Source organism: Phyllobates terribilis, unplaced genomic scaffold (genome assembly GCF_046119375.1).
Source record: "Phyllobates terribilis strain yellow unplaced genomic scaffold, ASM4611937v1 Scaffold_10__3_contigs__length_209671492, whole genome shotgun sequence".
In the NCBI taxonomy this organism is placed as follows: Eukaryota; Metazoa; Chordata; class Amphibia; order Anura; family Dendrobatidae; genus Phyllobates; species Phyllobates terribilis.
This window is the reverse complement of record NW_027362770.1, coordinates 190,466,451-190,488,044: the sequence shown is the minus strand read 5'-3', so window position 1 is coordinate 190,488,044 and position 21,594 is coordinate 190,466,451. Positions and strand designations below refer to the sequence as shown.

General features: G+C 49.5%; 3 protein-coding genes across 3 annotated transcripts; 1 reads left to right on the top strand and 2 right to left on the bottom strand.

The window, feature by feature from the left end:
* Positions 1–5,279: 5,279 nt before the first annotated feature.
* LOC141164290 (histone H4) lies at positions 5,280–5,591 on the bottom strand. Its single transcript, XM_073649427.1, has one exon. It carries the CDS (start codon positions 5,589–5,591, stop codon positions 5,280–5,282), a length of 312 nt encoding a protein of 103 aa, XP_073505528.1.
* A 5,403-nt stretch (positions 5,592–10,994) lies between these two features.
* Positions 10,995–11,410, bottom strand: LOC141164289 (histone H2B 1.1-like). The gene has a single exon (XM_073649426.1). It carries the CDS (start codon positions 11,373–11,375, stop codon positions 10,995–10,997), a length of 381 nt encoding a protein of 126 aa, XP_073505527.1. The 5' UTR covers positions 11,376–11,410.
* A 53-nt stretch (positions 11,411–11,463) lies between these two features.
* LOC141164288 (histone H2A type 1-like) lies at positions 11,464–11,893 on the top strand. Its single transcript, XM_073649425.1, has one exon. It carries the CDS (start codon positions 11,501–11,503, stop codon positions 11,891–11,893), a length of 393 nt encoding a protein of 130 aa, XP_073505526.1. The 5' UTR covers positions 11,464–11,500.
* The last annotated feature ends 9,701 nt before the right edge of the window (positions 11,894–21,594 follow it).

Genomic DNA, 21,594 nt, shown 5'->3' with positions numbered 1-21,594 from the left:
GCGTTGCGGCGGTGGAGCCTGAATGGAGCTCAAGGGTGCTTGAAAATGTTGCCAGTATTGGGCCCTGAAATTCCTGGTGGCAGCCCTGCCCGTCCTCCACCCTTAATTCATCATTTTCTGTCCCCGTCCCCTACCTTCAATACGTCATTTGCTGTCACCTGTCCCCCCCCCTTCAATACATCATTTGCTTTCCCCTGTCCCCCAACCTTATTTCATCATTTACTGTCCACATCCCCCACCCTCAATTCAACATTTGCTTTCCTCCACCCCCAATTCATCATTATTTGTGCCCCCCACCTCAATACATCATTATTTACTGTTCCCCATCCCTCACCCACAATGCATCATTATTTGCTGTTACAATTTAGTTAATTGTATTTAAAAAAAATGCCATACTTACCTCTCATACGATCCCTTGCAGCTCCACTTTTGGACTGGTAGCCTGGCACGTGTACATGCCGTCGGCTACGCGATGACTTCATCATTTAGGCGCCGTCACCAGCGCATCACAGAAGTGGCGGAGGGAGCGTCCCCAGAGCTGTGCGCCCGATCTGTTTTGACGGCTGTGGAGCTCCAGGAAAGCTTCCAGAGCAGAGATGTGCACCACCGGCGCACAATGCATTATTATACCATGGGGTCCGGTGAGCAGAAGCAAAAGAGCGGGGTCCTTGGCCTCCACTCTTTTCTTCTGCTCACCAGGCCCCATACACCAGCAAGGTTAGTAATGCCCTCGTAGCTAGGGGTTTGGGTCAGGAGGGGCGAAACTTCCGAGTGGGCCCCTCCAGGTAATCCTGATTACAGCTATGGTGGCGCACCCTAAGGCCACGGCCCCACTATCAATATTTGGTCAGTATTTTTTCTCAGGAGTGGGAGCCAAAACCAGGAGTGGATGATAAATGCAGAATTGTTGCACTTGTTTCTATTATATCTTTAATCTGATTGTTCCTCATCTGGTTTTGTCTTCCACTCCTGAGAAAAAACACTGACTGAATACTGATCAAATACTGATAGTGGATGCAGGAGAACCTCAACAGATGACAGCGCTGTTACTAAAAGAAATCTCTATTCAAAGACCAACAAGGATATTACCACCATATAGTGGTAGATACCAGTCCTGTAGAACATGTAAGAGGTTACAGTACAGTTATAGATGGTGACTTGCAGATGACCTTCTTTCTGGTGGAGTCATTCACTTTTCCCGTCTTTTCCATCTGGCCCAGACCGACATGGCAACTTCTTCCAGCCAAGACTCGGCTGCAAAGATTACAACAAAGATACAGTGCCTACAAGTAGTATTCAACCCCCTGCAGATTTAGCTGGTTTGATAAGATGCAAATAAGTTAGAGCCTTCAAACTGCAAACGAGAGTAGGTTTTATGAACAGAAGCATAAATCTTACAAACCAAAAAGTTATGTTGCTCAGTTGAATTTTATTAAATTTTAAACATAAAAGTGTGGGTCAATTATTATACAACCCCTATGTTTAATATTTTGTGGAATAACCCTTGTTTGCAATTACAGCTAATAATCGTCTTTTATAAGACCTGATCAGGCCGGCACAGGTCTGTGGAGTTATCTTGGCCCACTCCTCCATGCAGATCTTCTCCAAGTTATCTAGGTTCTTTGGGTGTCTCATGTGGACTTTATTCTTGAGCTCCTTCCACAAGTTTTCAATTGGGTTAAGGTCAGGAGACTGACTAGGCCACTCCAACACCTTGACTTTTTCCCTCTTGAACCAGGCCTTGGTTTTCTTGGCTGTGTGCTTTGGGTCGTTGTCTTGTTGGAAGATGAAATTACGACCCATCTTAAGATCCTTGATGGAGGAGCGGAGGTTCTTGGCCAAAATCTCCAGGTAGGCCGTGCTATCCATCTTCCCATGGATGCAGACCAGATGGCCAGGCCCCTTGGCAGAGAAACAGCCCCACAGCATGATGCTGCCACCACCATGCTTGACTGTAGGGATGGTATTCTTGGGGTCGTATGCAGTGCCATCCAGTCTCCAAACGTCACGTGTGTGGTTGGCACCAAAGATCTAGATCTTGGTCTCATCAGACCATAGAACCTTGAACCAGTCTGTCTCAGAGTCCTCCAAGTGATCATGAGCAAACTGTAGACGAGCCTTGACATGACGCTTTGAAAGTAAAGGTACCTTACGGGCTCGTCTGGAACGGAGACCATTGCGGTGGAGTACGTTACTTATGGTATTGACTGAAACCAATGTCCCCACTGCCATGAGATCTTCCCGGAGCTCCTTCCTTGTTGTCCTTGGGTTAGCCTTGACTCTTCGGACAAGCCTGGCCTCGGCACGGGAGGACACTTTCAAAGGCTGTCCTGGCCGTGGAAGGCTAACAGTAGTTCCATAAGCCTTCCACTTACGGATGATGCTCCCAACAGTGGAGACAGGTAGGCCCAACTCCTTGGAAAGGGTTTTGTACCCCTTGCCAGCCTTGTGACCCTCCACGATCTTGTCTCTGATGGCCTTGGAATGCTCCTTTGTCTTTCCCATGTTGACCATGTCTGAGTGCTGTTCACAAGTTTGGGGAGGGTCTTAAATAGTCAGAAAAGGCTGGCAAAAGAGATCTTTAATCCACACATGTGAAGCTCATTATTCTTGGTGCCTGAACTACTTCTTAATACTTTAGGGGGACCAAACAGAATTCTTGTGGTTTGAGGGGTTGAATAATAAATGACACTCTGAATTAACTTTAAAAAAAAAAAAAAAAAATTGCTGCAGTGCATTTCCCACTTCCAGGCTGATCTACAGTACAAATGTCACAATGCCAAGTTAATTCCGCATGTGTCAACCAGCTAAATCTGCAGGGGGTTGAATACTACTTGTAGGCACTGTACATATGACTTCTCACATTTCAGGCACAATTATCCCCAACCTGCACAAATGCCTTATCCTGCTGCTACCCCAATACTGATCCGCTGCTGCCATATGTGTCCCCGTTACTGCACGTACTGTGCGCCCTCTAATTTTGCTCCTACTGGAGCCTTAGATTCCCCTTTCATTGCATTTGTAAAATATATGGCCCTACTGTACCCCACCCCTCAACTGCCCTGAAAAAGGGTAGTGATGCCAACTGTGACCCCCACCACCTCTCCATACAGCAGGATGGACCCCACACAAACCTTCATACTGTATAATTGCATCCTATAGCCCATACAGCATAATGCACCCCATAGCCGATATAGTATAATGCAACCCCATGTAGTCTAATTCATTAAGTATTACGCAGCCCATTCAGTATAATGCATCCCCATATAGTATAATGCACCCCATTCATTATAATGCAGATCATGTCTCCTTGCTCTGCCGCAGAGTTTAACTGTATCGGCGCAGGCTGATAGAGTTAAACATAGCGTAGCTCCGGGTGGGCCCTTCAGAGTGCGGGGGCCCGGGGCAGCCGCACCCTCTGCCACCCCCCCAGTAGCTACGCTACTCGGCGGGACACAAACAGCCATAGCTCTGGGGTAGATGTGGTTGGTGGCTCTTTGTGCCCTTGGACACGGTGTGCTTGGCCAGCTCTCTGGGCAGCAGCAGGCGCACAGCGGTCTGGATCTCTCGGGGGGTGATGGTGGAGCGCTTGTTGTAGTGAGCCAGGCGGGGGGCTTCCCCTGCAATGCGCTCAAAGATGTCATTGATGAAGGAATTCATGATGCCCATGGCTTTGGAGATGTCGGGGTGAACCTGCTTCAGCACCTTGTACACATATAAATTACAGTTTGCCAAAAAACACATTGACTGGACTAAAGAGAAGTGGCGCAACATTCTATGGACAGATGAGAACAAGATTGTTTTGTACTGGGTCTAAAGGCCGTAGACAGTTTGAGAGATGACACAAACACTAAATTCAAGCCACGGTACACTGTGAAGACTGTAAAACATGGAGATGCAGCCAGACTGGTTTGGGGATGTTTCTCATACTGTGGCGTTGGGCCCATTTATCGCATACCAGGCATCATGTACCAGTTAGAATATATCAAAATACTGGAAGAGATCATGTTGCTTTATGCTGAATGGGAAATGCCCTTGAAATGGGAGTTTCAGCAGGACAACAACCTCATGCACACCAGAAAGCGGGCAACATCCTGGTTCCACACCAACAAGATTGATGTTATGTTATGCTGTTTTTGATACAAAACCTAAGAATGCAAAAGAACTGTGGACTGTAGTGCAGTCAGTCTGGGTCAGATGTTAGTGACTCCATGCCACACAGATGTAAAGCCGTTATCAGAAATAAAGGCTATACAACTAAATAGAAGATCAGTTATTAACAGAAAAGTGAAGTCTGGAAACAAATGTAAAATATTTGAGTTTGTAAATGAGAAGGCAGGCATTATTATCATTTTCAGTTTAAAAATTGACATCTTGTTCATGTTTCCATTTGGAATTGAGTGTATAGCTCTCAATGCCTCTATATATGGAAAGAAATGCTACGAGGATTCAGCTTTTTCACAATTGTTTTAAACACACTGTGTATACAGTTATCTGCAAAATAATAGCAATGGAAATTTCTGCTTATTAACACAGGTTTATATAGACAGGAAACAAAGGAATTGCAAGTATTCAGGGTGGTCCTGACAGCACAATGGAGATGGCCTGCAGCCATGCAGAGGACAGAACTTGTTCTTCAAGGTTGGGGGAGACATGGAGAATAATCTATGCACATGGTTAATTCAGGGAACAAGATGGAAGATTTTAAAGACAATAGTTTCCTTGGTAATGCCGCTCATCTAGTGCTGTATACCCATCTGCTTCTCACCCCCATACTGTATACCTCCAGTAGAGCCTGTATAATCCTCATATGCTGCTCTGCCCCAAACACTGCAGGACACCTCCACATACTGCTGTATACGGCCACATGATGTGCTTTACCCTCAAAATACTACTGTATACCCCAAAAAGTATCATATACCACCACATAGTGCTGAATAAATCACATCCATCAGATATGTAGTCACAGCTCCCAGCCCGACAAGAGCCGCCATCCTGACACCACATGTTACACCGAGAACACAGAGCAGAAGAGATCAGCCTCAGTGCAGGAATCACACTCAGTGCTCAGCCAATCAGCGCTCAGCAGGGCTATGGCTCCGCCCACAGGCAGCTCCTCAGTGTTAACCCATTAGCGCCTGCGATGTCTCCAGCCGCCCCTGGAGCAGCAGCCTGCAGTCACCCCAGCACAGGGGGTCTCCAGCCCCTCGCCCTCCCCAGCAGCAGGAGCTCCTCCTCAGAAGATGTGGGCGGCTCTGAGAAGAGCCTTTGTGTTGTTATTAACCCCCGAAGCCGTAGAGAGTGCGGCCCTGGCGCTTGAGCGCGTACACCACGTCCATGGCGGTGACGGTCTTCCTCTTGGCGTGCTCGGTGTAGGTGACGGCGTCACGGATCACGTTCTCCAGGAAGACTTTCAGGACGCCGCGAGTCTCCTCATAGATGAGGCCGGAGATGCGTTTGACTCCTCCTCTGCGGGCGAGACGGCGGATGGCAGGCTTGGTGATGCCCTGGATGTTATCACGGAGAACCTTCCTGTGCCGCTTGGCACCGCCCTTCCCCAGACCTTTCCCTCCTTTGCCCCGACCAGACATCTTCCAAGCAGTCAGCAGAAAGCTATGACTGACAGTGCGCAGTCCTCCTTTATATAGAGCGTGAGGGGACCAGAAAGAGGACTGCAGAGGTGACGCGCTTCCAGGGCGGGGATAGAAATGAATTTGCATTATCAGCTCCGCCCCTTCCTCTGATTGGCCGAGCACAGAGCTGTTAGTGATTTTGAATTTCCCGCTCATTGTCCTGGTATTTTCCTGCTTCTACTGTGATGGTGGAAATAGTCACAGCCCTGATTCCTCTCTGGTGACATCCTGCTCGGAGGAATTACACTGTGACACCTGGAAATAACTCACTGTGAGGTCTATAGAGTTATATACTCTCCTCCATCCAGCGATGTATAAGCTCCATATCCTGCTGTATACCCCTATATAGCGCTGTATAAACTCCATATACAGTTTCCCCATATAGTGCTGTATACCCTCCATATACTGCTATATATCCCCCATATCCTGCTGTATACCCCTATATACCCTCCATATAGTGCTGTATACCTTTAATATACGGCTGTATTCCTCCATGAAGCGCTTTATACCCTCCATATTGTGCTCATTTATCTCAGCGGCAGGTTCTGCTGCAATAAACAAGTGATCGGCTTCTCAGTGACAGATTCAGATCTAGAAATCGATCAATCTTTAGGAGCTTATTGACCAGGTGCCTTCACCAGTCTGCGGAGCAAAAGGTGTGTAACATCAGAGGAGGATCAGCGAGAAAGTGCTGGAAACGTGCCGAGCACTGAAAGAGTTAACAGCCCATCTCCATCTATTGGCAGCAGAACAATGGAAACAGAGGGCACTAGGACCCAGTGTTCTGGGAGAGAACAGGATTCCACGAGTGAGGGGTGAACTATAGAAACAGCAATAACCCACAAGGGGCACAATGATCCCATCAAGGTAAATCACTAGCACCAGGGATCCGATATATAAAAAGTAACTTTTAATAGAGAATTTTATAACTGCAGCTAAACCAACAGATAGATATCTAAACAGATACAAAACATATAGTGCAAAAGTCAACCAGTGCAATAATAAAAATGGTACTGTCACCACTTGTAGAGTTGTGAAGAGGCCGTCCATATCAGGGGCGGACACAGACTGTAGTGGGCCCCTGTGCAAGAAATTTTGGGGGGCCCCCCCTGCCCTTCATAAGGCAACAAAGTTATGTAAACATAACCCCCCATGTGCATCTCTCACCCCCCCATGTGCAGCTCTCATCCCCCCCATGTGCATCTCTCATCCCCCCCATGTGCATCTCATCCTCCCCATGTGCATCTCTCATCCCCCCCATGTGCATCTCTCACCCCCCCATGTGCATCTCTCACCCCCCCATGTGCATCTCTCACCCCCCCCATGTGCATCTCTCACCCCCCCATGTGCATCTCTCACCCCCCCATGTGCATCTCTCACCCCCCCCATGTGCATCTCTCATCCCCCCCATGTGCATCTCTCATCCCCCCCATGTGCATCTCTCACCCCCCCATGTGCATCTCTCACCCCCCCATGTGCATCTCTCACCCCCCCCCGTGCATCTCTGATTCCCCCCACTCCTAGTTAATTAATTGTATTTAAAAAAAATAAAACTTGTTATACTTACCCCCATGCAATCCCTGCAGAATCCTGGCGCTCGTCCACGTCGCTGCCACCAGGTTCTCCTGACGTTCGGCCATGTGACGGCGCCACATACATAGCCATCAGCTTTTGTTTTGGCCAAAAGATTTTTAAAGCCGCCACCACGATAAGGTAGACTCTTCTGGGCGGGCCCTACTCTAACCTATTAAAATTTTCTTAAAATATCCAATACTCTTTTTAGATATATTTTTATTTAGTTTTCTTTAAGGGAATGTGTCATATACATTTTTTTTTAAATGACCAATAATACCACATACAGGGAATACCGCCACACCATGACCAGACCACATATTACCACAACATAGTGACCGAATAATACCACACAGAAGGGAGAAAAACTGCCACACCATGACCAGACCACATATTACCACTACATTACTAATATTACCACCACATTACTAATATTACCATAAGTGTCATTATACACGGGAGCTCTATACATGGTATGTATAACGTAAGTGTCCAGGTAATCTAGTGATCACCAGTGAAATTATACACAGGAGCTCTGTATATAGTGTCAATGTACAGGTAATACAGTGACATTATACACAGGAGCTCTGTATATAGTGTACAGGTAATACAGTGATCATCAGTGACATTATACACAGGAGCTCTGTATATAGTGTCAGTGTACAGGTAATACAGGGATCACCAGTGACATTATACACAGGAGCTCTGTATATAGTGTCAGTGTACAGGTAATACAGTGATCACCAGTGAAATTATACACAGGAGCTCTGTATATAGTGTCAGTGTACAGGTAATACAGTGATCACCAGTGACATTATACACAGGAGCTCTGTATATAGTGTCAGTGTACAGGTAATACAGTGATCACCAGTGACATTATACACAGTGTACATGTAATAGACTAACTCACCGGTGACGTCTCTAGGTGAAGTCCTTCATCTTCGCTTTTCTCCTTCATCCAGCACAGACCGCCATCACGTCTTCCAGCCAGGACTCGTCTCTGCATAAAATAACACAGTTATCTAGAGCACATTCCCCAACTTCTACATTACGCAGCTGAATACAGACGTGCATCCACCATCAATATATGGTTAGTTATTAGGCAACCTACCATTCCAAATATAAATTGTAATCCACCACTGTGCCCCCATTAACTGTAAATAGGCACTTAATATATAATTTAATTAGAACCTCTACTCTTTCCGCCAATTTGTTACCAGTCACACTCCTGCATCCGCAAAGCCCCCTACTCTATACTTCCTGCTCCCCGCATTCAATATTTACATGCACCCCCTGCCCCAATTCATTATATCATGTCCGTGCTCTCACCACCCCATCATCATTTATCATTTACTCTCCCCCACCCCACATTCGTTATGTGCAGCTCATTATCCCCCTACTCCCAATTCCCCCATGTGCAGCTCTCAAACCCCCCCATGTGCAGCTCTCATCCCCCTCCATGTGCCCCTCTCTCACCCCCTCCCCCCCACATGTGCCCCTCTCTCATCCCCCTCCCCCACATGTGCCCCTCTCTCATCCCCCTCCCCCACATGTGCCCCTCTCTCATCCCCCTCCACCACATGTGCCCCTCTCTCATCCCCCTCCACCACATGTGCATCTCCCATCTCCCCCCCCACACATGTGCATCTCCCATCTCCCCCCCACACATGTGCATCTCCCATCTCCCCCCCCACACATGTGCACCTCTCTCATCTCCCCCCCCCACACATGTGCATCTCCCATCTCCCCCCCCACACATGTGCATCTCCCATCTCCCCCCCCACACATGTGCACCTCTCTCATCTCCCCCCCCCACACATGTGCATCTCCCATCTCCCCCCCCACACATGTGCATCTCCCATCTCCCCCCCACACATGTGCATCTCCCATCTCCCCCCCCACACATGTGCACCTCTCTCATCTCCCCCCACATGTGCATCTCCCCTCTCCCCCCCACACACATGTGCATCTCCCATCTCCCCCCCACACATGTGCATCTCCCATCTCCCCCCCCACACATGTGCATCTCCCATCTCCCCCCCACACATGTGCATCTCCCATCTCCCCCCCCACACACGTGCATCTCCCCCCCACACACGTGCATCTCCCATCTCCCCCCCCCACACACATGTGCATCTCCCATCCTCCCCCCCACACATGTGCATCTGCCACCCCCCCCCACACACACATGTGCATCTCCCATCCCCCCCCACACACACATGTGCATCTCCCATCCCCCCCACACACACATGTGCATCTCCCATCCCCCCCACACACACATGTGCATCTCCCATCCCCCCCACACACACATGTGCATCTCCCATCTCCCCCCCCTACACACATGTGCATCTCCCATCTCCCCCCCCTACACACATGTGCATCTCCCATCTCCCCCCCCCTACACACATGTGCATCTCCCATCTCCCCCCCTACACACATGTGCATCTCCCATCTCCCCCCCCTACACACATGTGCATCTCCCATCTCCCCCCCTACACACATGTGCATCTCCCATCTCCCCCCCCACACACATGTGCATCTCCCATCTCCCCCCCCACATACATGTGCATCTCCCATCTCCCCCCCCACACACGTGCATCTCCCATCTCCCCCCCCCCACACACGTGCATCTCCCATCTCCCCCCCCCCCCCACACACACATACACACACACACACATGTGCTTCTCCCATCTCTCCACTCCTAGTTAATTGTATTTTAAAAAAAATAAAACTTGTTATACTTACCCCCATGCGATCCCTGCAGAATCCTGGCGCTCGTCCAAATCACTGACAGCAGGTTCTCCTGACTTCCGGCTATGTGACGGCACCGTCACATGACCGGAAGTCAGGGGAATCATGAAGGCGCTGCTGCAACAGCGCAGCTCAGCGCTGAAATGTCCCGGACCCGGCGCATAGCATGGGGCCGGGGGCCCCATGAGGAGAGAGACGCACAAGAGGGGGGCCCCCGAGGGGGCCCCTACCGGCCGGGCCCCATACTGGAGTCAGGGCAGTCATGCCCTGATGGCGGCCCTGCTGGAGGCTGGAGGGGCCCCCTCTCCCTCGGGGCCCCCGTTCAATGAACCGGCTGCACGGGCGGTAGTTCCGCCCCTGGTCCATATAATCAGGAGGGGCATGGAGACGAGGGCTCCCTAATTTCCCTGTAGTGCCCCGAGCAGGTCTCCCGTCCGGACAAGGACAGAACCAAAGTGCGGTCTATCCCGCTAGTGATGTCTCGGGTTTGTATGGAGACATTACAAGCAGGATAGACCACATTTGGGTAAAGTCCTTGTCAGGACACGACAGGGTTCATATGGACAGCCTCTTCAGAGGACTACAACTGGTGAGACTGTACTATGGTTTATTATTGACTTTTGCACTTTATATGCAGGTTTTGTGTCTGTTTAGATAATTGTTGGTTTAGCTGCAGTGTTAAAATAATCTGTTAAAAGTGACTTTTTAATTCTATATCAGACCCCTGCTGCTAGTGAAGGGTGAGCGAGTATCTATGGCTGCCGGCACCTGCTCCTCTATTATCAGACTTATCCTAATGTTCCACATCCCAATATAACTCATCCTCCCCATCTATCATCCTCTAATCCCTTCCTGCCCTCTATGGCTGGAAGTATTGACCCAAAATGGCCCTCCTAACACACGATGTACCAGTCAGTGCAGCCTCATGTTCCCCAGGGAGAGGAGCAAGACACGGACAAGCAGCCACAGCTCTGATGTAGACGGGGTGGGTGGCTCTCAGAAGAGCCTTTGGGTTGGTGGAGCAGAGCTTGGAGCAGATCACTTGGCGCTGGTGTACTTGGTGACGGCCTTGGTGCCCTCGGACACGGCGTGCTTGGCCAGCTCTCCGGGCAGCAGCAGGCGCACAGCGGTCTGGATCTCCCGGGAGGTGATGGTGGAGCGCTTGTTGTAGTGAGCCAGGCGGGAGGCTTCCCCTGCAATGCGCTCAAAGATGTCATTGACAAAGGAGTTCATGATGCCCATGGCCTTGGAGGAGATGCCGGTGTCAGGGTGGACCTGCTTCAGCACCTTGTACACATAGATGGCATAGCTCTCCTTCCTGCTCTTCCTCCGCTTCTTGCCGTCCTTCTTCTGAGTCTTGGTCACAGCTTTCTTGGAGCCCTTCTTGGCTGCTGGTGCAGACTTGGCAGGTTCAGGCATGATGATAGCAGAATGTTCTCTTCACTGGAGAGAGAGAGAATAATGATCCTGCTCCTCCCAGAGCGGAGTCATCACGGTTCTCACACAAGAGACTTCTCTATCTGCTGATATCTGTGAGCGCAGTGATGTCTGGACGCGGCAAACAAGGAGGGAAGGTCCGTGCTAAAGCCAAGACCCGCTCATCCCGGGCAGGACTGCAGTTCCCGGTCGGTCGTGTGCACAGGCTTCTCCGCAAGGGTAACTATGCTGAGAGGGTGGGCGCCGGCGCTCCGGTCTATCTGGCTGCTGTGCTGGAGTATCTGACCGCTGAGATCCTGGAATTGGCCGGCAATGCCGCCCGGGACAACAAGAAGACCCGCATCATCCCCCGCCACCTGCAGCTGGCCGTGCGCAATGACGAGGAGCTGAACAGGCTGCTGGGTGGGGTGACCATCGCCCAGGGGAGCGTCCTGCCCAACATCCAGGCCGTGCTGCTGCCCAAGAAGACCGAGAGCAGCAAGTCAGGCAAGAGCAAGTGAGCGCCGCTGATCCTGTATCATCCACCCACACCGTCACCACAAGAGCTGGCGCCGCTGATCTCGGGGGTGATTTGTGTGTACAGATCATTTATATTCCTTAGATTCTGTATAACATAAGAGGATATAGCTCCACCAGGCGGTACATGGCCAAACATAGTTGGTATATCCTGTAATTTATAGGGGGGTGGGAAAAAGACTCCATAGTGTGCTGTATGATACCGCATATAGAGTAGTATTTGGCCATATGATGCTCTTCACCCCAAGCAATATAACGTAATCACTTACTGTGGAATATACCAGATCTACTCACAAAGACTCATAGAAGAAAAAAGCGATCAAGATCACCCAAAAGAATGTTTCTTAGTATAAAAGACATTTTATTGTATGAATATAAATTGCGAAATGCAATACACATGCTTGGCAAAAATAGTGCAAATACACACTATAAAAATCCATCGTAATGTAGGACCGACAGGGTCAGTTCTGTGAGAATCACAACTGCTCAGTGGCCATGTGCACTGTCATTAAGTGACCCACATAGCCATACTAAAGTTCAAGTAAATGTGCAAGTATTTAAAGATGTCCAGGAAAATAATACTGGTCTATGATGAAGAGTTCATTGAATAGTCACCAAATAGTTAATCATCAAACTATCCACAAGAGATAGATGTATGGACAATTAGTTCATACCTGGTCATAGGACCATATGGTGTGGGAGCTCACAGAGGGGCCACGTGTCCACCCCAACGCGCGTTTCGGCGCTGCCTTCAGGGGACGTAAACCATCTCAGGAGGTGTGTCTCTTTAAATGATAGCCCAGCCAATTGGCGCCAAATGTAAACCCCGCTCTGCTGATTGGTCGCGGTCACTGGCCGCAATCAATCAGCAGTATTGGCGCCAAATTTAAACACCGCACTGCTGATTAGTCGCAACCACCGGCCGTGACCAATCAGCGATATTGGCGCCATATTTAAACACCGCTCTGCACATTGGTCGCGGTTACCAGTCACAAATAACCACCATTATTGGCGCCAAATTTAAATACCACTCTGCTGATTGGTCGCGAACGCCGGTCGCAAACAATCAGCATTATTGCCGCCAAATTTAAACACCGCTCTGCTGATGGGTCGCGTTCGCTGGCCGTGACCAATCAGCATTATTGGCGTCAAATTTAAACCCCGCTCTGCTGATTAGTCGCGACCGCCGGCCGTGACCAATCTGCGATATAGGGACCAAAATTTAACACCGATTTGCTGATTGGTCGCGGTTGCCGGCCTCGACCAATCAGCGATTTTGGCGCCAAATGTAAACACTGCTCTGCTGCTTGCGCCCGGTTGGCCGCATACCTATTCTAGAATACCCGATGCGTTAGAATCGGGCCACCATCTAGTGTATATATATAATCGTCTTATCCCGTCTGTCTGTCCAGGAAATCCCGCGTCGCTCATTGGTCCGGCGGAGGCCAATCAGCGACGCGGGATTTCAGAAAAAAGATGGCAGCCGTTAGCGGCTCATCTGCCGGACGGAGGTCAGCGGCGATGCAGCGGGGAGATGAGCGGCGCTAGCAGCAGAACTACCCCGACCGGCGCAGCTGACCTCCATGCGGCTAACATCGGAAGATCAGCGGCTTGGCCCGCTGATCTCCCGACAGCAAGTGTGAACGGAGTACCAGGTAGCGGTGCCGCCGGTCGGGATGCTTCTGCTGCGAACAGCCGCTCATCTCTCGGCTTCTCGCAGCAGAAGGAGCCGCACAGGCAGCGCCGCTCCCGGGCCGACACTAATACGGAGCCGCACAAGCAGCGCCGCTCCCGGGCCCACACTAAGACGATGCTGATTGGTCGAGGTGGCGGGCCTCGACCAATCAGCGATATGGGCGGCAAATTTAAACGCCGCTCTGCTGATTGGTCGCGGTGGCTGGCCACGACCAATCAGTGAGATGGGCTGCAAATTTAAACGCCGCTCTGCTGATTGGTCGCGGTGGCCGGCCGCGACCAATCAGCGAGATGGGCGGAAAATTTAAACACCGCTCTGCTGATTGGTCGCGTACCGGCCACCGCGACCAATCAGCGAGATGGGCGGAAAATTTAAACGCCGCTCTGCTGATTGGTGGCGGTGGCCGACAGCGACCAATCAGCGATATGGGCGGCAAATTTAAACGCTGCTCTGCTGATTGGTCGCGGTGGCCGGCCGCGACCAATCAGTGAGATTGGCGCCAAATTTAAACAACGCTCTACTGATTGGTCGCGTCTGCCGACCGACCGCGATCATTCAGCGAGATTGGCGCCAAATTTAAACAACGCCCTGCTGATTGGCGCCAAATTTAAGAAACGCTCTGCTGATTGGTCACGGCTGCCAGCCGACCGCGACCAATCAGCGAGATTGGCGCCAAATTTAAACGCCGCTCTGCTGATTGGTCGCGGTGGCCGGTCTCGACCAATCAGCGATATGCGCGGCAAATTTAAACTCCGCTCTGCTGATTGGTCGCGGCGGCCGGCTGGCCGCGACCAATCAGCGAGATTGGCGCCACATTTAAACAACGCTCTGCTGATTGGTCGCGTCTGCCGGCCGACCGCGACCAATCAGCGAGATTGGCACAAAATTTAAACACTGCTGTGCTGATTGGTCGCGTCTGCTGGCTGACCGCGACCAATCAGCGAGATTGGCGCCAAATTTAAACAACGCTCTGCTGATTGGTATATAGCACTAGATGAGCGGCATTACCAAGGAAACTATTTTGTCTTTCAAATCTTCCATCTTGTTCCCTGAATTAACCATGTGCATAGATTATTCTCCATGTCTCTCCCAACCTTGAAGAACAAGTTCTGTCCTCTGCATGGTTGCAGGCCTTCTCCATTGTGCTGTCAAGACCACCCTGAATACTTGCAATTTCTTAGTTTACCTGTCTATGTAAACCTGTGTTTGAGACTAAATAAGCAGAAATGTTACGGATCCGGGTGGTGGAACCTCTGTGCTGCGGTGCAAGGAGGGACCAGAGGGGCGTAACTAGGTATCGACTCGGACCGACCAAGGTCGTACGGCGGCTCAATCGACTCCGTGACCAGGGAAGGACCGAGCAGAGGGACCAGGTGCTACTCTGGGGACCGACCTTGTATGAGAGCAGGTGACTCCCACGGGTCAGAAGGCAGGGACTGACCGGTACAGCAGATGAGCATGGCAGGCAGGCTGACGGGTGATCCGGGCAGACGGACTGGCAGGCACGGCAGGTAACAGGCAGGTGATTCTAGGTAAGCGAGCTGGCAGGTAACAGGCAGGAGCCTCCAGGTAGGCTGGCTGGTAGGCACGGCAGGTAACAGGCAGGTGCTTCCAGTTAAGCGGGCTGGCAAAGCCCATAGACAGACTGGCGGACTGGACTGTAGACAGACTGTCGGGCTGGAGAGAGTAGGCCAGCAGGTGGACTGGACTTGTAGTCAGGCTGGCGGATTGGACTTGTAGTCAGGCTGGCGGACTGGACTTGTAGTCAGGCTGGCGGACTGGACTTGTAGTCAGGCTGGCGGGCTGGACTTGTAGTTTGGCTGGCGGGCTGGACTGGTAGTCAGGCTAGCAGCGGGACCTGAGGGCTGAAGCAGAGTATAACACACAATGCTACAACCTTGCACGGGCACCTCCATATTGGAGGAGGTGCCTTTTATAGGGGAAGTCCTCCGGCCATTGGCCGGGGACTTTTTAGGACGGCGCGCGCAGCCCCTTTAAGAGGGAGGGTGCGCTCGCCCTAAGCACAGAGCCGTGGAGGCTGCGTGCACCAGCAGCAGCTGCAGGGAGGCCAGAAGACGCCGGAGCAGGACCGTGGCGGTAAGGGGGACGGCGTCTCAGAGACGCCGATGCTACAGCACTCGACTTCGTGGTGCAAACCCCAGGGTCCACGACCAGTGTCAGCGGGTGTCACCACTGCTTCTTCCGCTGTTGTGCGTGCAAGGCAATCCCCTGTCCATACTGCATGCAAAGATGCCCCCTCCTCTCAGTCTTCACTTGTTTTGGCAGTTTCTCAAGAAACAGCATCAACGTCCACGTCCCACCGCAGCGTTCAATTGTCCATATCCCAGACCTTTGAACGAAAGTGCAAATTCGCAACCAACGCCCCACAGGCCACAGTCCTAATTTCGCACTTTTCACCACTGCTTGCGTTGGAAATGCTGCCTTTTAGGCTGGTGGAGACGGAATCCTTCCGCAACGTTATGGCGGTGGCCATCCCTCGGTACTCGGTCCCCAGCCGACACTATTTTGCCCGGTGTGCCATCCCCGCACTACACAAGCACGTGTCCCAAAACATCTGCCGTGCCGTCAACAACGCAGTTACTGGGAGAGTCCACCTGACAACGGACACGTGGACAAGTGCTTGTGGCCAAGGAAGGTACATCTCCCTGACGGCACACTGGGTAAACATAGTGGAAGCCGGGACCCAGTCGGACCTTGGGACGGAACACATCCTCCCCACACCGAGGATTGCAGGCCCTATGTCAGTCAGAGTTTCCCCCACAGTGTACAGCTCCTGTGCATCATCCTCCTCCTACTCCTCATGTTCAGCCTCCATCTCAGATATCACCACATCAGTTACAAGCTGGAAGCACTGCAGTACTGCCTCAGCCAAGCGGCAACAGGCTGTGCTGAAACTCATAAGCTTAGGTGATAAACCTCACGCTGCTTGTGAGTTGTGGACAGCTGCGAAAGAGCAGGCAGATCTGTGGCTGAGACCGCTGAACCTACATCCAGGCATGGTCGTGTGTGACAATGGCCGTAACCTGGTGGCGGCTCTGAGGCGAGGCGACATTACACACGTACCATGCCTGGCTCATGTGCTTAACCTCGAGGTTCAGCGGTTTCTTAAATCGTACCCCGAGTTGCCAGATATGCTCGTCAAAGTACGCCGCCTGTCAGCTCATTTTCGGAAGTCGGCTACAGCTTCCACCGCCCTTGTTGTGTTGCAGCAGCGTTTGCAGCTTCCGGCACACCCACTGGTGTGTGATGTCCCCACACATTGGAACTCTACGCACCACATGTTGCAAAGGATTTGTGAGCAGAAGAGAGCAGTTGTGGAGTACCAGCTGCAACAAGGCCGTCGATATTCAGGTCAGACTCCACACATAAGACCTCAGGAGTGGACCTGGATGTCTGACATATGTAATATCCTGACAAACTTTGAGGAGTCCACCAAGATGGTGAGTGGCGATGACGCCATCATTAGCATCAGCATCCCACTTGTCTGTCTTTTGCAACGCTCTCTGCAGAGAATTAAAGAGGAGGCATTGCAGCCAGAGTATGATGATATGGATCAAGAAGCTGTAGCGGTCGATTACACACAGTCCAGCCTCATCTCATCCCAACGTGCATTGGGGGACAATGAGGGAGAGGAGGAGGAGTAAGAACAGGAGCTGGTATCATGCTCTGCAGACGGTAGTACCTGTACAACTGTCATACCGTCGGTTCAGCGTGGGTGGCCTGAGGACAGGGAGGAGGAGGAGGAGAGCATGGTCAGTCATCATCTTGGTGAGGACACGGAAGTCTTGCCCGTTACCAGTCTGGCACGCATGGCTGACTTTGTTACGCTGCCTTAACCCTGACCCTCGCGTTGTCAAAATGTTGGGTGACAGTCATTACTGGTTGGTGACACTTTTTGACCCCCGCTACAAGGAGAACTTTCACTCTCTTATTCCTGAGGTGGAGAGGTCTACAAAAATGGGGCAGTACCAGAAGGCCCTTGCTGCAGAACTGTTAAAAAAATTCCCATCTGAACACGCTAGCGGCAGAGGTCACAGTTCGTTGCCCAACCAAGACGTACAGGCGAGAGAGACCCAACTCCAATCCAGCAGAGGCAGGGGAAAACTGTCAACGTTCTGGGACAGTTTTCTGACACCCGCCCAGCTTACAGGCCCTGAGGCGTGGGGTACTCTCACAAGGAGTGGAAAGTTTCAAAAGATGGTGAGGGAGTACCTTGCCGACCGTACCAGCATCCTCCGTGATTCCTCTGTGCCATTTAATTATTGGGTATCCAAGCTGGACACTTGGAATGAACTCGCTCTGTACGCCTTGGAGGCCCTGGCCTGCCCTACAGCTAGCGTGTTATCGGAGTGTGTTTTTAGTTCCGCTGGGGGAATTATAACTGATAAGTGCACTCGCCTGTCAACTGACAATGCTGACAAGCTGACCCTTATAAAAATGAACAAGGGCTGGATTGGGCCAGACTTCTCATCACCACCAAATGACAGCAGAGTAACATAAAGTCAAATCCACTGTGTTATTTCGGGAGGTGTATTCCCATGCACCGCTTCGCACCCACACATGGGTATACGCTTCCTCATTTCGGCTGTATTTTGCTCTTCTCCTTATCCTCAGCCTCCACCACCACTATACCACCAGGGTGACCGTGGTCCATGTTGCCAGCATTGCAAGTTCCTCCGTCCTAATTTTTGTCAGCTTTTGCTTGGAAGGCGTAGGCAAAGCCTATGGGAGACCCACTCCCCAATAATGGGAATAATGTTTTTAATATGCTGTACTGCGTGGCTCTTGTAAGGGGCATTGCAAGTTCCTCCTTCCTAATTTTTGGCAGCTTTTGCTTAGAAGGCATAGGCAAAGACTATGGGAGACCCACTCCCCAATAATGGGAATAATGTTTTTAATATGCTGTACTGCATGGCTCTTGTAAGGGGCATTAAAATTGTCTTGTTAAGCTACTGTGACCTCCACGTCTCTTCCAAGGATCATTGATATTGTCTTTTTATTCCACTGTAATCTCCACCACTCTTCCAAGGGGCATTGATATTGTCTTTTATTCCACTGGGACCTCCACCACTCTTCCAAGGAGCATTGATATTGTATTTTTATTCCACTGCGACCTCCACCACTCTTCCAAGGGGCATTGATATTGTCTTTTTATTCCACTGGGACTTCCACCACTCTTCCAAGGGGCATTGATATTGTATTTTTATTCCACTGCGACCTCCACCACTCTTCCAAGGGGCATTGATATTATCTTTTTATTCCACTGGGACCTCCACGTCTCTTGCAAGGGGCATTAAAACCGTCTTGTTAAGCTACTGTGACCTCCACGTCTCTTCCAAGGGGCATTAAAACCGTCTTGTTAAGCTACTGGGACCTCCACGTCGCTTCCAAGGGGCATTAAAATCGTCTTGTTAAACTACTGGGACCTCCACCACTCTTCCAAGGGTCATTGATATTGTCTTTTTATTCCACTGTAACCTCCACCACTCTTCCAAGGGGAATTGATGTTGTCTTTTTATTCATAGAATCATAGAATGGTAGAGTTGGAAGGGACCTCCTGGGTCATCTGGTCCAACCCCCTGCTCAAAGCAGGATTCACTAGATCATCTCAGACAGATGTCTGTCCAGCCTCTGTTTGAAGACGTCCATTGAAGGGGAACTCACCACCTCTCGTGGCAGCCTGTTCCACTCATTAATCACCCTAACTGTCAAAAAGTTTTTTCTAATATCTAATCTGTGTCTCCTCCCATTTAGTTTCATCCCATTGCTTCTAGTCTTTCCTTGTGCAAATGAGAATAAAGATGATCCTTCTACAATGTGACAGCCCTTGACATATTTGTAGACAGCTATTAAGTCTCCTCTCAGTCTTCTTTTTTGCAAGCTAAACATTCCCAAATCCTGCAACCGTTCCTCATAGGACATGGTTTGCAGACCAGTCACCATTCTGGTCGCTCTACTCTGAACTTGCTCCAGTTTGTCGATGTCTTTTTTAAAATGTGGTGCCCAAAACTGTACACAGTATTCCAGATGAGGTCTGACCAAAGAGGAGTAAAGACCGATAATGACTTCACGTGATCTAGACTGTATGCTTCTGTTAATACATCCCAGAATTGTATTTGCCTTTTTTGCTGCTGCATCACACTGTTGACTCATGTTCAGTCTATGATCTATTAGTATACCTAAGTCTTTTTCACATGTACTGTTGCTTAGCTCTATTCCTCCCATTCTGTATATGCTTTTTTCATTTTTATTGCCCAGATGTAGTACTTTGCATTTTTCCCTGTTAAAAACCATTCTGTTGGTTGCTGCCCACTGCTCCAGTTTATTTAGGTCTTTTTGAATCCTCTCTCTCTCTTCTCTAGTATTAGCTATCCCTCCTAGCTTTGTGTCATCAGCAAATTTAATCAGTTTACCCTCAATTCCTTCATCTAAATCATTGATAAAGATGTTGAACAATACAGGTCCCAGGACGGAGCCCTGTGGTACCCCACTTGAGACATTCATCCAGCTGGATGTGAAGCCATTTACAACCACCCTTTGAGTCCGATCACTAAGCCAGTTATGAATCCACCTAACAGTTGCCTGGTCCATTGCATACTTGGTCATTTTTTCAATAAGGATGGTGTGAGATACTTTGTCAAATGCTTTGCTGAAGTCAAGATATACTATATCTACAGCATTTCCCTGATCCACCCAGTCAGTGATTCTGCCATAGAAGGAAATTAAGTTAGTCTGACATGACTTGTTACTTACAAACCCATGCTGACTCTGGTTAATCACTTCATTCTTATCCATGTACTTACATACATGTTGTTTAATAATTTGTTCAAAGATCTTTCCTGGTATAGAAGTCAGACTCACCGGCCTATAGTTCCCTGGGTCCACCTTCTTCCCCTTTTTGAAGATAGGAACAACATTTGCTCTTCTCCAGTCTTCTGGGACTTCTCCTGTTCTCCAAGAATTTTCAAAGATTATGGAGAGTGGTTCTAAAATTTCTTCTACGATCTCCTTCAGTACTCTGGGGTGTAATTCATCTGGACCTGGAGACTTGAACTCATTTATGTTAGCTAAATATTCCCTCACAATCTTTCTGTTTACAGATAACTTGGATTCCTCTATTCCTTTAAAAGGACAGTGAAGATCAGTTGATGTTACATTTTCTTTCTGAGAGAAAACAGATGCAAAATAGGAATTAAAAAGTTCGGCCTTCTCAACATCCTCTCTTACCATTTCTCCATTTTCATCCTGTAAAAATCCTATAGCATCTTTGACTTTTCTTTTACTTTTGACATACCCCCAAAATCCTTTTTTATTGCTTTTGACATCTCTTGCAAGCCTTAATTCATTGTCAGCTTTAGCTAACCTGATACGTGCCCTGCAGGATCTGCAGATTGCATTATAATCTTCTTTAGATATGCCTCCCTCTTTCCATTTAATAAACATATCTTTCTTTCTTTTTAGCATGTGTTTAAGTTCTGTGTTCATCCATCCTGGTTTCCTTAAATGCTTCCCATTCTTCCTACTTTTCGGGATTGTTAACGATTGTGCTTTGAGAATCTCATTTTTAAAAATTTCCCATCCTTCCTGGACATTTTTGTCCTTAAGGACATCCAGCCATTGAATCCCTCCTATTCTCTTTCTGAGTCTCTTAAAATCTGCCTTTCTAAAATCTAACCTTGAAGTTTGAGTCTTCACATGTCTTCCTCCTCTAGTTATCCAAAATTCTATAATAGCATGATCGCTGTCTCCTAGGGTCCCAGCCACCTTTACCTCCTCAACCATTTCCTCCCTGTTTATAAGGATTAGATCCAAAGTAGCAGATCCCCTTGTTTTCTCCCCTACCTTTTGGAAGATAAAGTTGTCAGCAAGAGAGGATAAGAATTTGCTTGACCTGTTAGTTTTACTTGAGAGAGATTCCCAACAAATGTCTGGATAGTTGAAATCTCCCATGACCACTACGTCATATTT

What these genes read in the sequence shown, in the direction of transcription:
- LOC141164290 (XM_073649427.1), bottom strand. Translation starts at nt 5,591, where the DNA reads ATGTCTGGTCGGGGCAAAGGAGGGAAAGGTCTGGGGAAGGGCGGTGCC.
- LOC141164289 (XM_073649426.1), bottom strand. Translation starts at nt 11,375, where the DNA reads ATGCCTGAACCTGCCAAGTCTGCACCAGCAGCCAAGAAGGGCTCCAAG.
- LOC141164288 (XM_073649425.1), top strand. Translation starts at nt 11,501, where the DNA reads ATGTCTGGACGCGGCAAACAAGGAGGGAAGGTCCGTGCTAAAGCCAAG.